This window comes from Chiloscyllium plagiosum, unplaced genomic scaffold, assembly GCF_037043375.1.
Source record: "Chiloscyllium plagiosum isolate Xiang-an unplaced genomic scaffold, Cpla_swu_hap1 HiC_scaffold_7, whole genome shotgun sequence".
Taxonomy (NCBI): Eukaryota; Metazoa; Chordata; class Chondrichthyes; order Orectolobiformes; family Hemiscylliidae; genus Chiloscyllium; species Chiloscyllium plagiosum.
In genome coordinates, this window is record NW_028270145.1 from 111,429,628 (window position 1) to 111,446,974 (window position 17,347).

General features: G+C 50.7%; 1 protein-coding gene across 1 annotated transcript in view; it reads right to left on the reverse strand.

Moving 5' to 3' along the window:
- The window catches only part of LOC122551951 (receptor-type tyrosine-protein phosphatase-like N), a 241,737-nt gene that overhangs the window by 99 nt on the left and 224,291 nt on the right, over positions 1–17,347 (reverse strand). Inside the window, exons 21-23 of the mRNA XM_087989355.1 lie at positions 14,292–14,356; positions 7,478–7,551; positions 1–593 (exon numbers count right to left, since the gene is read on the reverse strand). The exon at positions 1–593 is cut by the window's left edge and continues 99 nt beyond it. Coding sequence (XP_087845481.1) covers positions 522–593; positions 7,478–7,551; positions 14,292–14,356 — 211 coding nt within the window. The 3' untranslated portion in view covers positions 1–521. The remainder of the gene's footprint in view (positions 594–7,477; positions 7,552–14,291; positions 14,357–17,347) is intronic.

The window sequence follows — 17,347 nt, forward strand, 5'->3', positions numbered from 1 at the left end:
AACCCCCTCACACAAACACTAATGGGCACACAGACACACTTACATACACAGACACTCAGAGCTTGCAGGGCCTCGCGAAAGACAAACCCCAGGGAATGTTCATTACGATGGGCTGAATGGCCTCCTTTGGCACCGTAATAATTCTGTGACGTGCACAGTGCTGTCAGGCTGAATGGCCTCCTGTGCTGCTCTAATGTTACGGTTGGTGGGTGGAAGGGGGGGGAACATCTTTCCTTGGGACCTGTCAGTGATCAGTGGGCTGCCCCTTGCCTGAGGTTCTTGCTGCTGTTCATTGGTTAGGTAGCTACTTCAATATGAACAGGTCAGTATGGAGCAGTGCCTCCCAGAAGGGTCACTGCACTGCGTGTCGCGGTTTCCAAAGCAAGACAGGACATGTGACAGAAGACACGAACGCGGTACAGGCTGCGGAGGATGTCAGGTGGGGTGTGGTGGGAGAGGGGGTGCATGAAGCACAAAGCTGGATTGATGGCTAGTTCTTCACTGAGGGTCCGGGCAGCAGGTCACTGGGGCAGAGCCCTTAGGATGGCGTTCACTTCCTCTGCTACAGCAGTCAGCGCAAACTCAAACTGGTCCTGCACCGAAAAACAAAGAGGAGGTTGCTTAGAATCCAAAATCAAAAACCGTCCAGCCATGCTTTATCGCCAAGGGACACAGAGCCCATAATCCAGGCTGAGGCGCCAATGCAGTGCTCGGGGGAGTGCCGCACTATCAGAGGGTCAGTGCTGAGGGAGTGCCGCACTATCAGAGGGTCAGTGCTGAGGGAGTGCCGCACTATCAGGAAGGTGAGTCCTGAGGGAGTGCCGCACTGTCGGAGGGTCAGTGCTGAGGGAGTGCCGCACTATCAGAGGGTCAGTACTGAGGGAGTGCCACACTGTCGGAGGGTCAGTGCTGAGGGAGTGCCGCACTATCAGAGGGTCAGTACTGAGGGAGTGCCGCACTGTCAGAGGGTCAGTACTGAGGGAGTGCCACACTGTCGGAGGGTCAGTGCTGAGGGAGTGCCGCACTGTCGGAGGGTCAGTGCTGAGGGAGTGCCGCACTATCAGAGGGTCAGTGCTGAGGGAGTGCCGCACTATCAGGAAGGTGAGTCCTGAGGGAGTGCCGCACTGTCGGAGGGTCAGTGCTGAGGGAGTGCCGCACTATCAGAGGGTCAGTACTGAGGGAGTGCCACACTGTCGGAGGGTCAGTGCTGAGGGAGTGCCGCACTATCAGAGGGTCAGTACTGAGGGAGTGCCGCACTGTCAGAGGGTCAGTACTGAGGGAGTGCCACACTGTCGGAGGGTCAGTGCTGAGGGAGTGCCGCACTGTCGGAGGGTCAGTGCTGAGGGAGTGCCGCACTGTCGGAGGGTCAGTGCTGAGGGAGTGCTGCACTGTCAGAGGGTCAGTACTGAGGGAGTGCCACACTGTCGGAGGGTCAGTGCTGAGGGAGTGCCGCACTGTCAGAGGGTCAGTGCTGAGGGAGTGCCGCACTGTCAGAGGGTCAGTGCTGAGGGAGTGCCGCACTGTCGGAGGGTCAGTGCTGAGGGAGTGCCGCACTGTCAGGAAGGTGAGTCCTGAGGGAGTGCTGCACTGTCAGAGGGTCAGTACTGAGGGAGTGCCACACTGTCGGAGGGTCAGTCGTGAGGGAGTGCCGCATTGTCAGAGGGTCAGTGCTGAGGGAGTGCCACACTGTCGGAGGGTCATCCAGAGGGAGTGCCGCACTGTCAGAGGGTCAGTGCTGAGGGAGTGACGCACTGTCAGAGGGTCAGTACTGAGAGAGTGCCACACTGTCGGAGGGTCATCCTGAGGGAGTGCCGCACTGTCAGAGGGTCAGTGCTGAGGGAGTGATGCACTGTCGAAGAATCAGTGCTGAGGGAGTGCCGCACTGTCAGAGGGTCAGTGCTGGGGGAGTGCCGCACTGTCAGAGGATCAGTACTAAGGGAGTGCAGCACTGTCAGGGGGTCAGTACTGAGGGAGTGCCACACCGTTGAAGGGTCAGCGCTGAGGAGTGCAGCACTGTCGAAGGGTCAGTGCTGAGGGAATGCCGCACTGTCAGAGGGTCAGTACTGAGGGAGTGCCGCACTGTCAGAGGGTCAGTACTGAGGGAGTGACGCACTGTCGAAGGATCAGTGCTGATGGAGTGACCTACTGTCAGAGGGTCAGTGCTGGGGGAGTGCCGCACTGTCAGAGGGTCAGTACTGAGGGAGTGCCACACTGACGTTGGGTCAGTGCTGAGGGAGTGCCACACTGTCAGAGGGTCAGTACTGAGGGAGTGCAGCACTGTCAGGGGGTCAGTGCTGAGGGAGTGCCACACTGTCGGAGGGTCAGCGCTGAGGAGTGCCGCACTGTTGAAGGGTCAGTACTAAGGGAGTGCCACACTGACGTTGGGTCAGTGCTGAGGGAGTGCCACACTGTCAGAGGGTCAGTACTGAGGGAGTGCAGCACTGTCAGGGGGTCAGTGCTGAGGGAGTGCCACACTTGTCGGAGGGTCAGTGCTGAGGGAGTGCCGCACTGTCTGAGGGTCAGTGCTGAGGGAGTGCTGTACTGTTGGAGGGTCAGTACTGAGGGAATGCTGCACTGTCAGAGGGTCAGTACTGAGGGAGTGCCGCATTGTCAGAGGGTTAAGACTGAGGGTGTGCCGCACTGTGAGAGGGTCAGTACTGAGGACGTTCTGCACTATCAGAGGGTCAGTACCGAGTTAGAGCCATACCGTCGAAGGGTTAGTGCTGAGGGAGTGCCGTACTGTCAGAGGGTCAGTGCTGAGGGAGTGCTGCACTGTTCGAAGAGTCAGTACTGAGGGAGAGCCGCACTCTCGTTGGGTCAGTGCTGAGGGAGTGCCACACTGTCAGAGGGTCAGTGCTGAGGTAGTGTCGCACTGTCAGAGGGTCAGTACTGAGGGAGTGCCACACTGTCGGACGGTCAGTGCTAAGGGAGTGCCGCACTGTGGGAGCGCCGCACTGTCGGAGGGTCAGTACTGAGGGAGTGCCACACTGTCAGAGGGTCAGTGCTGAGGGAGTGTCGCACTGTCAGAGGGTCAGTATTAAGGGAGTACAGATCTGTCAGAGGGTCAGTACTGAGTGAGTGCCACACTGTTGAAGGGTCAGTACTGAGGGAGTGCCGCACTGTCGAAGGGTCAGCACTAAGGGAGTGCCGCACTGTTGTTGGGTCAGTGCTGAGGGAGTGCAACCATGTCGGAGGGTCAGTGCTGAGGGAGTGCTGCACTGTCAGAGGGTCAGTACTGAGGGAGTGCCGCACTGTCGGAGGGTCAGTGCTGAGGGAGTGCCACACTGTCAGAGGGTCAGTGCTGAGGGAGTGCAGCACTGACAGAGGGTCAGTGCTGAGGGAGTGCAGCACTGACAGAGGGTCAGTACTGAGTGAGTGACGCACTGTTGAAGGGTCAGTGCTGAGGGAGTGACACACTGTCAGAGGGTCAGTGCTGAGGGAGTGCAGCACTGACAGAGGGTCAGTACTGAGGGAGTGCCGCACTGTCGAAGGGTCAGTACTAAGGGAGTGCCACACTGACGTTGGGTCAGTACTGAGGGAGTGCCACAATGTCAGAGGGTCAGTACTGAAGGAGTGCAGCACTGTCAGAGGGTCAGTACTGAGGAAGTGCCGCACTGTTCGAAGGGTCAGTACTGAGGGAGTGCTGCACTGTCGAAGGGTCAGTACTGAGGGAGTGCCGCACTGAAGAAAGGGTTAGTACTGAGGGAGTGCAGCACTGTCAGAGTGTCAGTATTGGGGGAGTGCCGCACTGTCGAAGGGTCAGTACTAAGATCGTGCCACACTTGTTGGAGGGTCAGTGCTGAGGGAGTGCCGCACTGTCGGAGGGTCAGTACTGAGGGAATGCTGCACTGTCAGAGGGTCAGTACTGAGGGACTGCCGCATTGTCAGAGGGTTATCACTGAGGGTGTGTCGCACTGTGAGAGGGTCAGTACTGAGGACGTTCTGCACTGTCAGAGGGTCAGTACCGAGTTAGAGCCATACCGTCGAAGGGTCAGTGCTGAGGGAGTGCCGTACTGTCAGAGGGTCAGTGCTGAGGAAGTGCTGCACTGTTCGAAGGGTTAGTACTGAGGGAGAGCCGCACTCTCGTTGGGTCAGTGCTGAGGGAGTGCCACACTGTCAGAGGGTCAGTGCTGAGGGAGTGTCGCACTGTCAGAGGGTCAGTACTGAGGGAGTGCCACACTGTCGGACGGTCAGTGCTAAGGGAGTGCCTCACTGTGGGAGCGCCGCACTGTCGGAGGGTCAGTACTGAGGGAGTGCCACACTGTCAGAGGGTCAGTGCTGAGGGAGTGTCGCACTGTTAGAGGGTCAGTACTAAGGGAGTACAGATCTGTCAGAGGGTCAGTACTGAGCGAGTGCCACACTTTCGAAGGGTCAGTACTGAGGGAGTGCCGCACTGTCGAAGGGTCAGTGCTGAGGGAGTGCCATCATGTTGGAGGGTCAGTGCTGAGGGACTGCTGCACTGTCAGAGGGTCAGTACTGAGGGAGTGCCGCACTGTCGGAGGGTCAGTGCTGAGGGAGTGCCGCACTGTCGGAGGGTCAGTACTGAGGGAGTGCTGCACTGTCAGAGGGTCAGTGCTGAGGGAGTGCAGCACTGACAGAGGGTCAGTACTGAGTGAGTGACGCACTGTCGAAGGGTCAGTGCTGAGGGAGTGCCACACTGTCAGAGGGTCAGTGCTGAGGGAGTGCCGCACTGTCAGAGGGTCAGCACTAAGGGAGTGCAGCTCTATCAGAAGGTCAGTACTAAGGGAGTGCCACACTGACGTTGGGTCAGTGCTGAGGGAGTGCCACACTGTCAGAGGGTCAGTACTGAGGGAGTGCAGCACTGTCAGAGGGTCAGTACTGAGGGAGTGTCGCACTGTTCGAAGGGTCAGTACTGAGGGAGTGCTGCACTGTCGAAGTGTCAGTACTGAGGGAGTGCAGCACTGTCAGAGGGTCAGTACTGACGGAGTGACGCACTGTAGAAGGGTCAGTACTAAGATCGTGCCACACTTGTCGGAGGGTCAGTGCTGAGGGAGTGCCGCACTGTCTGAGGGTCAGTGCTGAGGGAGTGCTGTACTGTTGGAGGGTCAGTACTGAGGGAATGCTGCACTGTCAGAGGGTCAGTAATGAGGGAGTGCCACACTGTCAAAGGGTTAGCACTAAGGGAGTGCCGCACTGTCAGAGGGTCAGTGCTTAGGGAGTCCCACCATGTCAGAGGGTCAGTGCTGAGGGAGTCCCACCATGTCAGAGGGTCAGTGCTGAGGGAGTGCCGCACTGTCAGAGGGTCAGTACTGAGGGAGTGCCGCAATGTCAGAGGGTCAGCACTGAGGAATTGCACTGTCAGAGGGTCAGTACTGAGGGAGTGCCGCACTGTCGAAGGGTCAGTGCTGAGGAAGTGCCACACTGTCAGAGGGTCAGTGGTGAGGGAGTGCCGCACTGTCAGAGGGTTAGTACTGAGGGAGTGACACACTGTCGGAGGATCAGCACCGAGGCAGTGCCGTTCTGTTGGAGGGTCAGTACTGAGGGAGTGCTGCACTGTCGGAGGGTCAGTACTGAGGGAGTGCTGCACTGTCAGAGGGTCAGTGGTGAGGGAGTGCCGCACTGTCGCAGGGTCAGTACTGAGGGAGTGCTGCACTGTCGGAGGGTCAGTACTGAGGGAGTGCTGCACGGTCAGAGGGTCAGTGGTGAGGGAGTGCCGCACTGTCGCAGGGTCAGTACTGAGGGAGTGAAACACTGTCGGAGGATCAGCACCGAGGCAGTGCCGTTCTGTTGGAGGGTCAGTACTGAGGGAGTGCTGCACTGTCGGAGGGTCAGTACTGAGGGAGTGCTGCACTGTCAGAGGGTCAGTACTGAGGGAGTGCCGCACTGTCGGAGGGTCAGTACTGAGGGAGTGCTGCACTGTCAGAGAGTCAGTACTGAGGGAGTGCCACACTGTCAGAGGGTCAGTATTGAGGGAGTGCCGCACTGTGGGAGGCTTCTTCATTTTGCTGAGATGTGAAACCCCTGCAGTGGATCTGAACTATCTCACAGAAAAAGAAGGGAGTTCACCCCAGTGTCCTGGAGATAACATTTAACCTTCAACTCAGACCAAAATCATTTTGTTATCACATAACTGCCTGGAGGGAGCTTACAATGGCTGTTGGATCATTACTTTGTAACCGTGTCCACACTCCAATGGTGTGTTATCAGTGAAACAATCTGGGACACCCTAAAATCATGAAGGACACCACAGAAATGAAAGTTCATCTTCGTGGAGCTTGACTTTGCTTCAAGTCACAGAAAATATCCCAACTGGTTTACAGGCTGTCATTTAGAAGGATTGCTTTGTAACAATCTGGTCAGTAACCAGAGTGCACAGATTTTAGATAATTCCTGGGGCAGGGTATCAAAAGCAAGTTCTGGTCTGATAAGGGCCGTTGGTGGAGAATGCAGATTCAACAGGCACTTTCAGATGGGAACTGTATGAAAAGGAAAAATAACTTTAAGGAGAGGGACTGGGATTGATAGAACTATTTTTATTCTTTATTCTTCAGTGGGCTCCAGGGATCATGGGTGATCCCAATAGTTATTGTCCATCCCCAGCTGCCCTTGACCTGTGTGGTTTGCCAGGACATTTCAGAGGGCAGTTAACATCCAATCACATTCGCTGTGGGTCTGGAGTCACATGGATGCCAAACCAGGCAAGGGTGGCAGAATTCCCTAAATTTTTCCCTAAGAGCATCAGTTAACCAGATGGTTTTTTTTTTGTAAAACACCAATCAGGGCAGCACGTTGACTCAGGGGTTAGCACTCAGGGGTGACCCGGGTTCGATTCCAGCCTCGGGCGACTGTCAGTGTGGAGTTTCCACCGGGTGCTCCGGTTTCCTCCCACAGTCCAAAGATGTGCAGGTTCGGAGGATTGGCCACGCTAAATTGCCCCGTAGTGTTCAGGGATGTATAGGTTAGGTGGATGAGCCATGGGAAATGCAGTGTTACAGGGGTGTGTCTGTGTGGATTTCTCTTCGGAGGGTTGGTGTGGATTCGATGGGGCCGAATGGCCTACTTCCACACTGTTGCGATTCTATGAATTATCATGGTGACAATTAAGATTAGCTTTAGGTTGCCGATTTATTGACTGAATTTAAATTCCATGACATCCCCAGAGCATTAGCCTGGGCTTCGGGATGAATAAAACCAGTAACATTAGCACTTTGTTATGGTCTATCTTTCGAGCTGGCATCGGCTCGATGGGCAGATTTGTCCACATTCTGTGATGTGTGAGTACATGGCATTGGCATTCTTAGTGTTATTAGCTGGAGCCCGACTGGGGATGTCAGATTGTGAGTGGGTAAGTGGACCTGGACACTAAGCCACAAAGGGGATGCACTGAGAACGTGACGTCAAGGCTGGGTCTCCGTCACACTCTGAAACGAAAGGCTGCTGTAGTTCCACACACACACACACACACACTGGAAACTCAATTCTGAAATCACCCAGACTCCAGTGGGATTAACATTACCTTCGTGCGCACCATGCCAGGTCTCTGATCGCGTATGTGTTCAAGAGTAGCAGCAATGTCGATCTCCTTCACACCTAAGGCCCAGATGATAAACATCAATGAGAGGGGGGGTCCATTGTGACAAAGGCATGTTATACCATGAGCACAGACATCGTCCTTTAAAAACCTGTGTTAAGCAAACCAACAGACCTTGCAATGGGGGTTAGTACTGATCTTAGGTCCCTATGGATTCACCTACTGAAATCAATCGAAAATGGAACAATGCAGGATGTAAAACACGCAGCTAAACCAGTGTCAGTCGGTTTAGTCCATTGGGACAAAGTCAAAATTATCCCCATAAAATACAGAACATAGAACATTTGCAGCACAGTACAGGCCCTTCGGCCCTCGATGTTGTGCCAACCTGTGAATCCAATCTGAAGCCCATCTATCCTACACTATTCCATTATCATCCATATGTGTATCCAATGACCATTTAAATGTTGAAGTTGGCAAGTCTGCTACTGTTGCAGGCAGGGCATTCCACACCCTCACTACTTTGAGTAAAGAACCTACCTCTGACATCTGTCCTATATCTATTACCCCCTTTGGGGCGGCACGATGGCTCAGTGGTTAGCACTGCTGCCTCACAGCACCAGGATCCCGGGTTTGATTCCAGTCTCGGGCGACTGTCTATGTGGAGTTTGCACATTCTCCCCGTGTCTGCATGGGTTTCCTCCGGGTGCTCTGGTTTCCTACCACAATCCAAAGATGTGCAGGTTAGGTGAATTGGCCATGCTAAGCTGTCCATAGTGTTAGGAATATTAGTCGGAAGAGAAGTAGGTCTGGGCGGGTTGCTCTTCAGAGGGTCAGTGTGGACTGGTTGGGCCGAAGGGCCTGTATCCACACTGTAGGGAATCTAATCAATTTAAAGTGATGTCCCCTCATGCTAGCCATCACCATCTGAGTAAAAAGGCTCTCACTGTCCACCCTATCTAATCCTCTGATCACCTTATATGTCTCTGTAAGTCACCTCTTAACCTTCTTCTCTCTAACGAAAACAGCCTCAAGTCCCTCAGCCTTTCCTCATAAGACCTTCCCTCCATACCAGGCAACATCCTAGTAAATCCTTCCACATCCATGGTGTTAGAAAAAAATACCGCAGATACTGAAAATTAGAAACAAAATCTGTTAGAAATAGTCCAAAGTTCTATTGATACTTTTGAGTGAACTTGTTCTAATATGCTATGATACACCTCTGGAGTAGGTGGGACTTGAACCACACTTCTTTGCAGGAAACTTAAAAGCTGACTGTAAGAGCTTCTATAAATATCTGAAAAAAATTAATATGGACAAATGTAGGTTCCTTACAGACAGAAGCCAGGGAATTTACAACAGGGAACAAAAAATTGAGCATCTAGTTTAGTTCTGTTTACTTTACAAAAGACATAACCTCCCAGAAGTATTAGGGAACTAAGAGTCTGGAGATAAGGCAGAATTAAAGGGAATTAACGCCCACACTTAGAGTCACAGAGGTGTACAGCATGGAAACAGACCCTTCGGTCCAACCCGTCCATGCCAACTAGATATCCCAACCCAATCTAGGCCCACCTGCAAGCACCCGGCCCATATCCCTCCAAACCCTTCCTATTCATATACCCATCCAAATGCTTCTTAAATGTTGCAATTCTACCAGCCTCCACCACATCCTCTGGCAGCTCATTCCATACACGTACCACTCTCTGCGTGAAAAAGTTGCCCCTTAGGTCTCTTTTATATCTTTCCCCTCACCCTAAACCTATGCCCTCTAGTTCTGGACTCCCCGATCCCAGGGAAAAGACATTGTTTATTTATCCTATCCATGCCCCTCATAATTTTGTAAACCTCTATAAGGTCACCCCTCAGCCTACGACGCTTCAGGGAAAACAGACCCAGCCTGTTCAGCCTCTCCCTATAGCTCAAATTCTCCAACCCTGGCAACATCCTTGTAAATCTTTTCTGAACCCTTTTAAGTTTCACAACATCTTTCCGATAGGAAGGAGACCAGAACCGCACACAATATTCCAACAGTGGCCTAACCAATGTCCTGTACAGTCGCAACATGACCTCCCAACTCCTGTACTCAATACTCTGACCAATAAAGGAAAGCATACCAAACGCCTTCTTCACTATCCTATCTACCTGTGACTCCATTTTCAAGGAGCTATGAACCTGCACTCCAAGGTCTCTTTGTTCAACAACACTCCCTAGGACCTTACCATTAGGTGTATAAGTCCTGCTAAGATTTGCTTTCCCAAAATGCAGCACTTCGCATTTATCGGAATTAAACTCCATCTGCCACTTCTCAGCCCATTGGCCCATCTGGTCAAGATCCTATTGTAATCTGAGGTAACCCTCTTTGCTGTCCACTACACCTCCAATTTTGGTGTCATCTGCAAACTTACTAACTGTACCTCTTATGCTCACATCCAAATCATTTATGTAAATGACAAAAGTAGAGGACCCAGCACCGATCCTTGTGGCAATCCACTGGTCACAGGCCTCCAGTCTGAAAAACAACCCTCCACCACCACCCTCTGTCTTCTACCTTTGAGCCAGTTCTGTATCCAAATGGCTAGTTCCCCCTTTATTCTATGAGATCTAACCTTGCTAATCAGTCTCCCATGGGGAACCTTGTCGAATGCCTTACTGAAGTCCATATAGATCACATCTACTGCTCTGCCCTCATCAATCTTCTTTGTTACTTCTTCAAAAAACTCAATCAAGTTTGTGAGACATGATTTCTCTTGGAATATTGCGCACAGTTCTGGTCCCCATAGGATGTGGATGCTTTGGGGAGGGTACAGAAAAGGTTTACCAGGATGGTGTCTGGTCTGGGGGTGTGTAGCAATGAAGAAAGGTTGGATAGACTGGGTTTGTTTTCACTGGAACACAGGAGGTTGAGGGATGACCTGATAGAAGTTTATAAGATTGTGAATAGCGAGGATCGAGTGGCAAGTATGAGGGTTTTTCCCAGGTTGGAGGGGTCAATTACTCAGGGGCACAGGTTCAAGGTGCAGGAGGGGGGAAGTTTAAAAGAGATGTGTGAGGCAAGTTTTTCACACAAAGGGTGGTGAGTGTCTGGAACACGCTGCCAGAGGAGGGGGTGGAAACAGACACAGTAGCAGCATTCAAGAAGCACCTGGATGGATATAGGGATAGGAAGGAAATAGAGGGATACGGATCCTCTAAGTGAAGACAGTTTTAGTATGGAAGGGCAAAATGTGTTAGCGCAGGCTTGGAGGGCCGAAGGGCCTGTTTTTGAGCTGTATTGTTCTTTTTTGGAATCAGTATTAGCAAAATAAAAAAAAGTGTTGGGAATATTAATGGGGTTAAAAGCTGGCACGTCCCCAGGGCCCGTTAACCTATACCCCAGAATACTAAAGGAAATGGCTCTGGAAATATGAGATACACTGATGGTCATATTTCAAAGTTTTATAGACCCTGAAGCAGTTGCTACCAATTGGAGAAGTGGCGAAGTTAAACAGAATCGCAGCCAACGGTATGTCGCTACCCAACAGGCTCAACACATTCTACGCTCGCTTTCACCAGGAGAGTGAAATGAAGGAGCTGCTCGCTGACAGTTTCATGGTCACATTTACCAGTGTTTCTTTCCAGATTTTTAAAACCATATTCATCGGCTCTGGAGTGGCATGGTGGCTCAGTGGTTAGCACTGCTACGTTACAGCGCTAGGGACCTGGGTTCGATTCCAGCCTCGGGTGACTGTCTGTGTGGAGTTTACACATTCTCCCCGTGTCTGTGTGGGTTTCCTCCCACAGTCCAAAGATGTGCAGGTTAGGGTGAACTGGCCATGGGAAATTGCCCATAGTGTTCAGGGATGTATAGGTTAGGGGCAAATATAGGGTAGGCGGAATGGGTCTGGTTGGGCTACTCTTTGGAGGGTCGGTGTGGACTTATTGGGCCGAAGGGCTTATTTCCACATTGTAGGGATTCTATAATCTGCTTAATCTGTCATTGTGGGAGGAGCACTAAGCCTCTGTACATTTTCTGGGACAGGACTCCGAGTTCCTAGTCTAGTAACATGTCCACAGTTAATATTTCAGGGAAGGTGATTCAGAGTTCATCATAGAAGGTGCTGCTCCATTGAAATATTTGCTTCCATCCTTGCAACACGGTGAGTGCTCAGAGTTGATTGTGTCCTGAACCTGTGGACAGTGCCCTGCTTTCTTACAGAGTTGCAGGCAGCTCAGTCCCAGCTGAAGGCAATCGTTACTCTCAATCTGCTGATACATCGGAGTCAAAGTGTGTAAACTCTTTACTTCCACTTTCTGATGAGGGTCAAACATCTTCAATCTTACGGCTGTCTCACTCATGAGTTGGAGGTTTTCACATCCTCAGTTGTGTCACTGCAGGACTGCTACTTATTTAGCATTATCTCCGTCACTGGGAATAATAGGTTTTCCTTGAAAGATAAGGCATTGAAATATTGACCCTGAGACTGCACAAAGTCAAAGTGGCTGTATCAATTTGCTCTCAAATTGGTTCTGCTGTGTAAATAACTTATAAATAACTATAATCGCTTTGGAAGTGCTGCCCTCTTCCTTCTGAGTGCTGCTGTTTGTCCGTTTACACTTTTTCAGCTCCTCACTGTCTGTCTGGGTCTCCGTAATGTCAGAGGTCACACCACACCAGGTTACAGTCCAACAGGTTTATTTTAAATCACAAGCTTTCAGCAGGCTGCCCCTTCATCAGGTGAAGTCAAGGACTATAACCTGGTGTGGTGTGACCTCTGACCTTGTCCACCCCAGCCCAACACCGGAATCCCCACATCATGGGTCTCCTTAAAGCAGAGACGGTCTTAAAGTAGTCAACTCACTTTCCTTATGAAGACGTTGTCCTCCTCAGTTGAGTGGGTTCTTCTCACCGTTGTTAACTTTGAGGTTTTTATGTTGAATTTTGTGGTTGCATCCATTGGGCGGTTGGGTTCCAGTGGTACCACTGACCTTCTTTGTTCATTACCCTGGTCAGGCAGGAATGTCCTGATCTTACTACAGTCTTAAAACTTCTTCCATCTTCCTTTACGGTCTGTCCTCAATTTTTTAAGATTATCCTTTTATCGCTGTAAATGCATCTACCCCCCCATCACATTTCCAGTCCTGGGAAAGGACTGCCATTAGGTGGGGGCAGGTCCACTGGGGGCTTGAAGAGAGGTGTTGGGATAGTTATTTAGACAAAAATGGTGAGCGGAGACATGGGGAAAATGCAGGGGATTGGCACCTGGTAACAGAATCGGTGCAGATACAATGTGTTCCCTCTGCATCGTAATGACCCTATGATTTCCAGAAGTACTTTTCCAATACCATGACCTCAGGATTAATTCATTTCCAGCCCTTACTCAGGTTAAGGTGCCTCGTGGATCCTCTGGGGCAAGTGGGACTTGAACCCAGATTTTCTGTCCCATTACCATTACACCACAAGACCCAATCCTCTTCTCTCCACTAAACCCAAGGGTCTGACTAATCAGCAGCAGCAAGCCAGCGCTGAGTCTGGACAAGTAGAGGCACTACTCTTTCACGACGAGAGGGAGCTGAATTAGAGCGTTAGACCAAGATAACATTCAGTAGTGAAGTGCCATTGCAAAGATTGTCAGGAGGTAGGGTTGAGACATCTATCTCCATTGAGCTCAATTGTTCCTTTCCCGCGTGAAATCATCTGATTGGGTGGGGCATAATGTAGCTTCAGTAAGGCCTTTGATAAGGTTCCACACGGTAGGCTGTTGGAGAAAATGCAGAGGCACAGGATTGAGGGTGATTTAGCAGTTTGGATTAGAAACTAGCTTTCTGTAAGAAGGCAGCGAGTGGTGGTTGATGAAAAATATTCCGCCCGGAGTCCAGTTATTAGTGATGTGCCTCAAGGATCTGTTTTGGGACCACTGCTGTTTGTCATTTTTATAAATGACTTAGACACAGTTTGTGCGAAGATTTGTAGCTCGGGTACTCGTTGTGGTTCTGTTCGCCGAGCTGGGAATTTGTGTTGCAGACGTTTCGTCCCCTGTCTAGGTGACATCCTCAGTGCTTGGGAGCCTCCTGTGAAGCGCTTCTGTGGTGTTTCCTCCGGTATTTATAGTTGCCTGTCCCTGCCGCTTCCGGTTGTCAGTTCCAGCTGTCCGCTGTAGTGGCCGGTATATTGGGTCCAGGTCGATGTGCTTATTGATTGAATCTGTGGATGAGTGCCATGCCTCTAGGAATTCCCTGGCTGTTCTCTGTTTGGCTTGCCCTATAATGGTAGTGTTGTCCCAGTCGAATTCATGTTGCTTGTCATCTGCGTGTGTGGCTACTAAGGATAGCTGGTTGTGTCGTTTCGTGGCTAGTTGGTGTTCATGGATGCGGATCATTAGCTGTCTTCCTGTTTGTCCTATGTAGTGTTTTGTGCAGTCCTTGCATAGGATTTTGTACACCACATTGGTTTTGCTCATGTAGTGTCAGCATGTATGAGGGGGCATAACTACAAATTGAGGGGTGCTAGATTTAAGACAGATGTCAGAGGCAGGTTCTTTACTCAGAGAGTGGTAAGGGCGTGGAATGCCTTACCTACCAGTAGGTAACTCAGCCACATTAGGGAGATTTAAACAATCCTTGGATAAGCACATGGATGATGATGGGATAGTGTAGGTGAAATGAGCTGAGAATAGTTCACAGGTCAGCGCAACATCGAGGGCCGAAGGGCCTGTTCTGCGCTGTATTGTTCTCTGTTCTATGTTCAGCATTAACTGTTTCAGAACCATTATCTTACAGAACAAAGATGTGCAGTGCCACACGCTCACTCGAGGATTACCTTTGGACATTCTGTTGAGAACCATATCAATTAAAATGTATGTTCCAGTTCTTCCAGCCCCATCACTGTAAAATGAAGACAATCAGGTTAGCGCCAGGGTGAGAGGCAGTGCACCGTGAGATCTGACTGTGTGTTCATGGAGGGGGAGGTGTGTAACTTCTTGCTTGTCCTACTGCTCCCCGGATGCTGCCTGACCTGCTGTGCTTTTCCAGCACCACTCTAATCTAGAGTCTGATTTCCAGCATCTGCAGTACCCATTTCTGCCTTGCTCATTTAAATGAACAGTCCCTCACCAGGAATTGTCGGGGCACTACTCCCTCAAGGAGAAATTGCAAATTTGCGCCGAGCTACAGTTGGAAATGTACCACAGAGTTTCTTCCACACGGAGTTCAGAAAGCAGAAACGTTAAGCCGTTAATGTTTACGATTTAGATATTTATAACTCACCGGGAGGACAGTGAGAGAATTAGTGTTTGCGTCCTGGGCACCACCCGTCAGGAAGGACGGCAGATCCTGCAAAGGATGGTTCAGGGATAGGCAGCTTTGTAGAATTCATAATTGGGATATGGGCACAACCCATCCCTTAGTGCCCATCACCCAAAGATGATGGTGAGCTGCCTTTGTGGTCCTGTATGGATTACCCCATTCCAGAGGGCAGTTAAAAGACAACTACATTGCGTTGGGTCTGGAGTCACATGTAGTCCAGACCAAGTAAGGGAGTTCAGTGAACCAGATGGGTTTACATGTGAAACCAGTATCTTCATCATCATTATTAAAGGCACACGTGTTTCATTTCAGTCCTCGAGATTACTCGTGCAGTAATATTAACACAATGTTACTCGCCCCATAAACTATTTGGAGAGAGAAAAAGCTAGGATTGCCTTCATTAGTGAAGTCAAAAAGTGTGGTGCTGGAAAAGCACAGCAGGTCAGGCAGCATCCGAGGAGCAGGACAGTCGAGGTTTCAAACATAAGCTCTTCATCAGGAATGTTGGGGCCTAAGGGGGCTGAGAGATAAATGGGAAAGGGTTGGAGCATGAGGGGACGCTAACTGGGAATGCAATAAGTAGATGAAGGTGGGGGTGATGGTGATAAGTTGGAGAGGAGGGTGGAGCGGATAGTTGGGAAAGAAGATGGACGGGTGATGAGGGCGGTGTCGAGTTGGAGGGTTGGATCTGGGATGAAGTGGGGAGAGGGCAAATGAGGAAACTGGTGAAATCCACATTGATCCCATGTGGTTGGAGGGTCCTGAGGCGGAAGGTGAGGCGTTCTTCCTCCAGGCATCAGGTGGCTAGAATTTGGCGGTGAAGGAGGCCAAGGACTTGCATGTCCTTGGCAGACTGGAAGAGAGAGTTGAAGTGGTCAGCCACGGGGCAGTGGGGCTGTTTAGTGCTTGTGTCCCAGAGATATCCTCTGAAATGTTCCACGAGTTGGTGTCCTGTCTCCCCGATGTACAGGAGACCACATCGAGAGCAACGGACACAGTAGATGAGAAGTTTGGAGGTGCGGGAAAATCTCTGCAGGATGATATGGAAGGATCCTTTGGGGCCTTGGATGGAGGTGAGAAGGGAGGTGTGTTTGCACGTTTTACACCTCTTGCGCCCACATCTTTCCCCCTCACCTCTGTCCAAGGCCCCAAAGGATCCTTCTACATCCGACAGTGATTTTCCTCACCTCCAAACACCTCATCTACTATGTCCGTTGCTCTCAATGTGGTCTCCTCTACCATCAGGGAGACAGGGTGCCAACTCACGGAATATTTCAGGGAATATCTCTGGGACATGTGCACCAACCAACCCCACCATTCTGTGGTTGACCACTTCAACTCCCCGTCCCACTCCACCAAGGACATGCAAGTTCTGGGCCTCCTCCACCATCAAGTCCTATCAACCCTTTGCCTGGAGGAAGAATGCTTCATCTTCCACCTCGGGACCCTCCAACCACATGGGATTAATGTTGATTTCACCAGTTTCATCATTTCTCCACCCCCCCCACCTCATCCCAGATCTAACCCTCCAACTCACCACCGCCGTTTTTACCTGTCCTAACTGTCCATCTTCCTTCCCACCTATCAGCTCCACCCTCCTCTCTGATCTATCACCTTCACCCCCCCACCTTCATCGATCTATCACTTTCCCAGTTACCTTCTCCCCAGCCCCACCCCCCTCCCATTTACCTCTCAGCCCCCTTGGACCATCCCCCACATTCCTGATGAAGGGCAAATGCCTGAATCATCGACTCTCCTGCTCCTCGGATGCTGCCTGACCGGCTGTGCTTTTCCAGCACTTTTCAACTGATCGCCAGCCTCTGCAGTTCTCAATCTCTCCTAGAGGGAAGAGAAAAGGGAGATTTCAGAGAATTCTTTTTCAGAGTGCAATGAAAGAGAAACTGTTTTGAGGAGGGTTAAGTAACCAGAGGGACACAAACTTAAGATAATTGGAGGGAAAGAAGTGAGGAGAAACTTTGTAAAAACTTACTGAGTCGTAAGGGATCTGGAATGTGGTGTCAGAAATGGTCATGGTAACAGCTGCATAAGTAAGGAGAAATGATAGGGTCACTGGACTGATAACCCAGAGAGCCAGGCTAATGCCTCGGAGTGAATCCCACTATGGCGAAAGTGTGTACTGCAGATGCTAGAGATCAGAGTCAAGATTAGAGTAGTGCTGGAAAAGCACAGCAGGTCAGGCAACATAAGTTTGAATTCCATTAATAAATCTTATTACGCTCTTTTCTCTGTAATGGTGATCATGATAACCATCATCGACTGTTGTGAAACCCCATCTGGTTCACTAATGTCCTTCAGGGAAGGAAGCTGCCATCCTTACCTGGTCTGGCCTACATATGACCCCAGACCCACAGCAATGTGGTTGAAACTTAACTGCCCTTTGGGTAATTAGGGATGGGCAATAAATGCTGGTCTAGCCAGGGATGCTTTAATCCCGTGAATGAATTTTTTTAAAAAATCAACTGGGGAGATACATGGAATAAGCTGGGAAGTACCAATTTAATTATGCATGATATAGATACAGGAAATGTTGTTCCAATTAAGCACCATCCT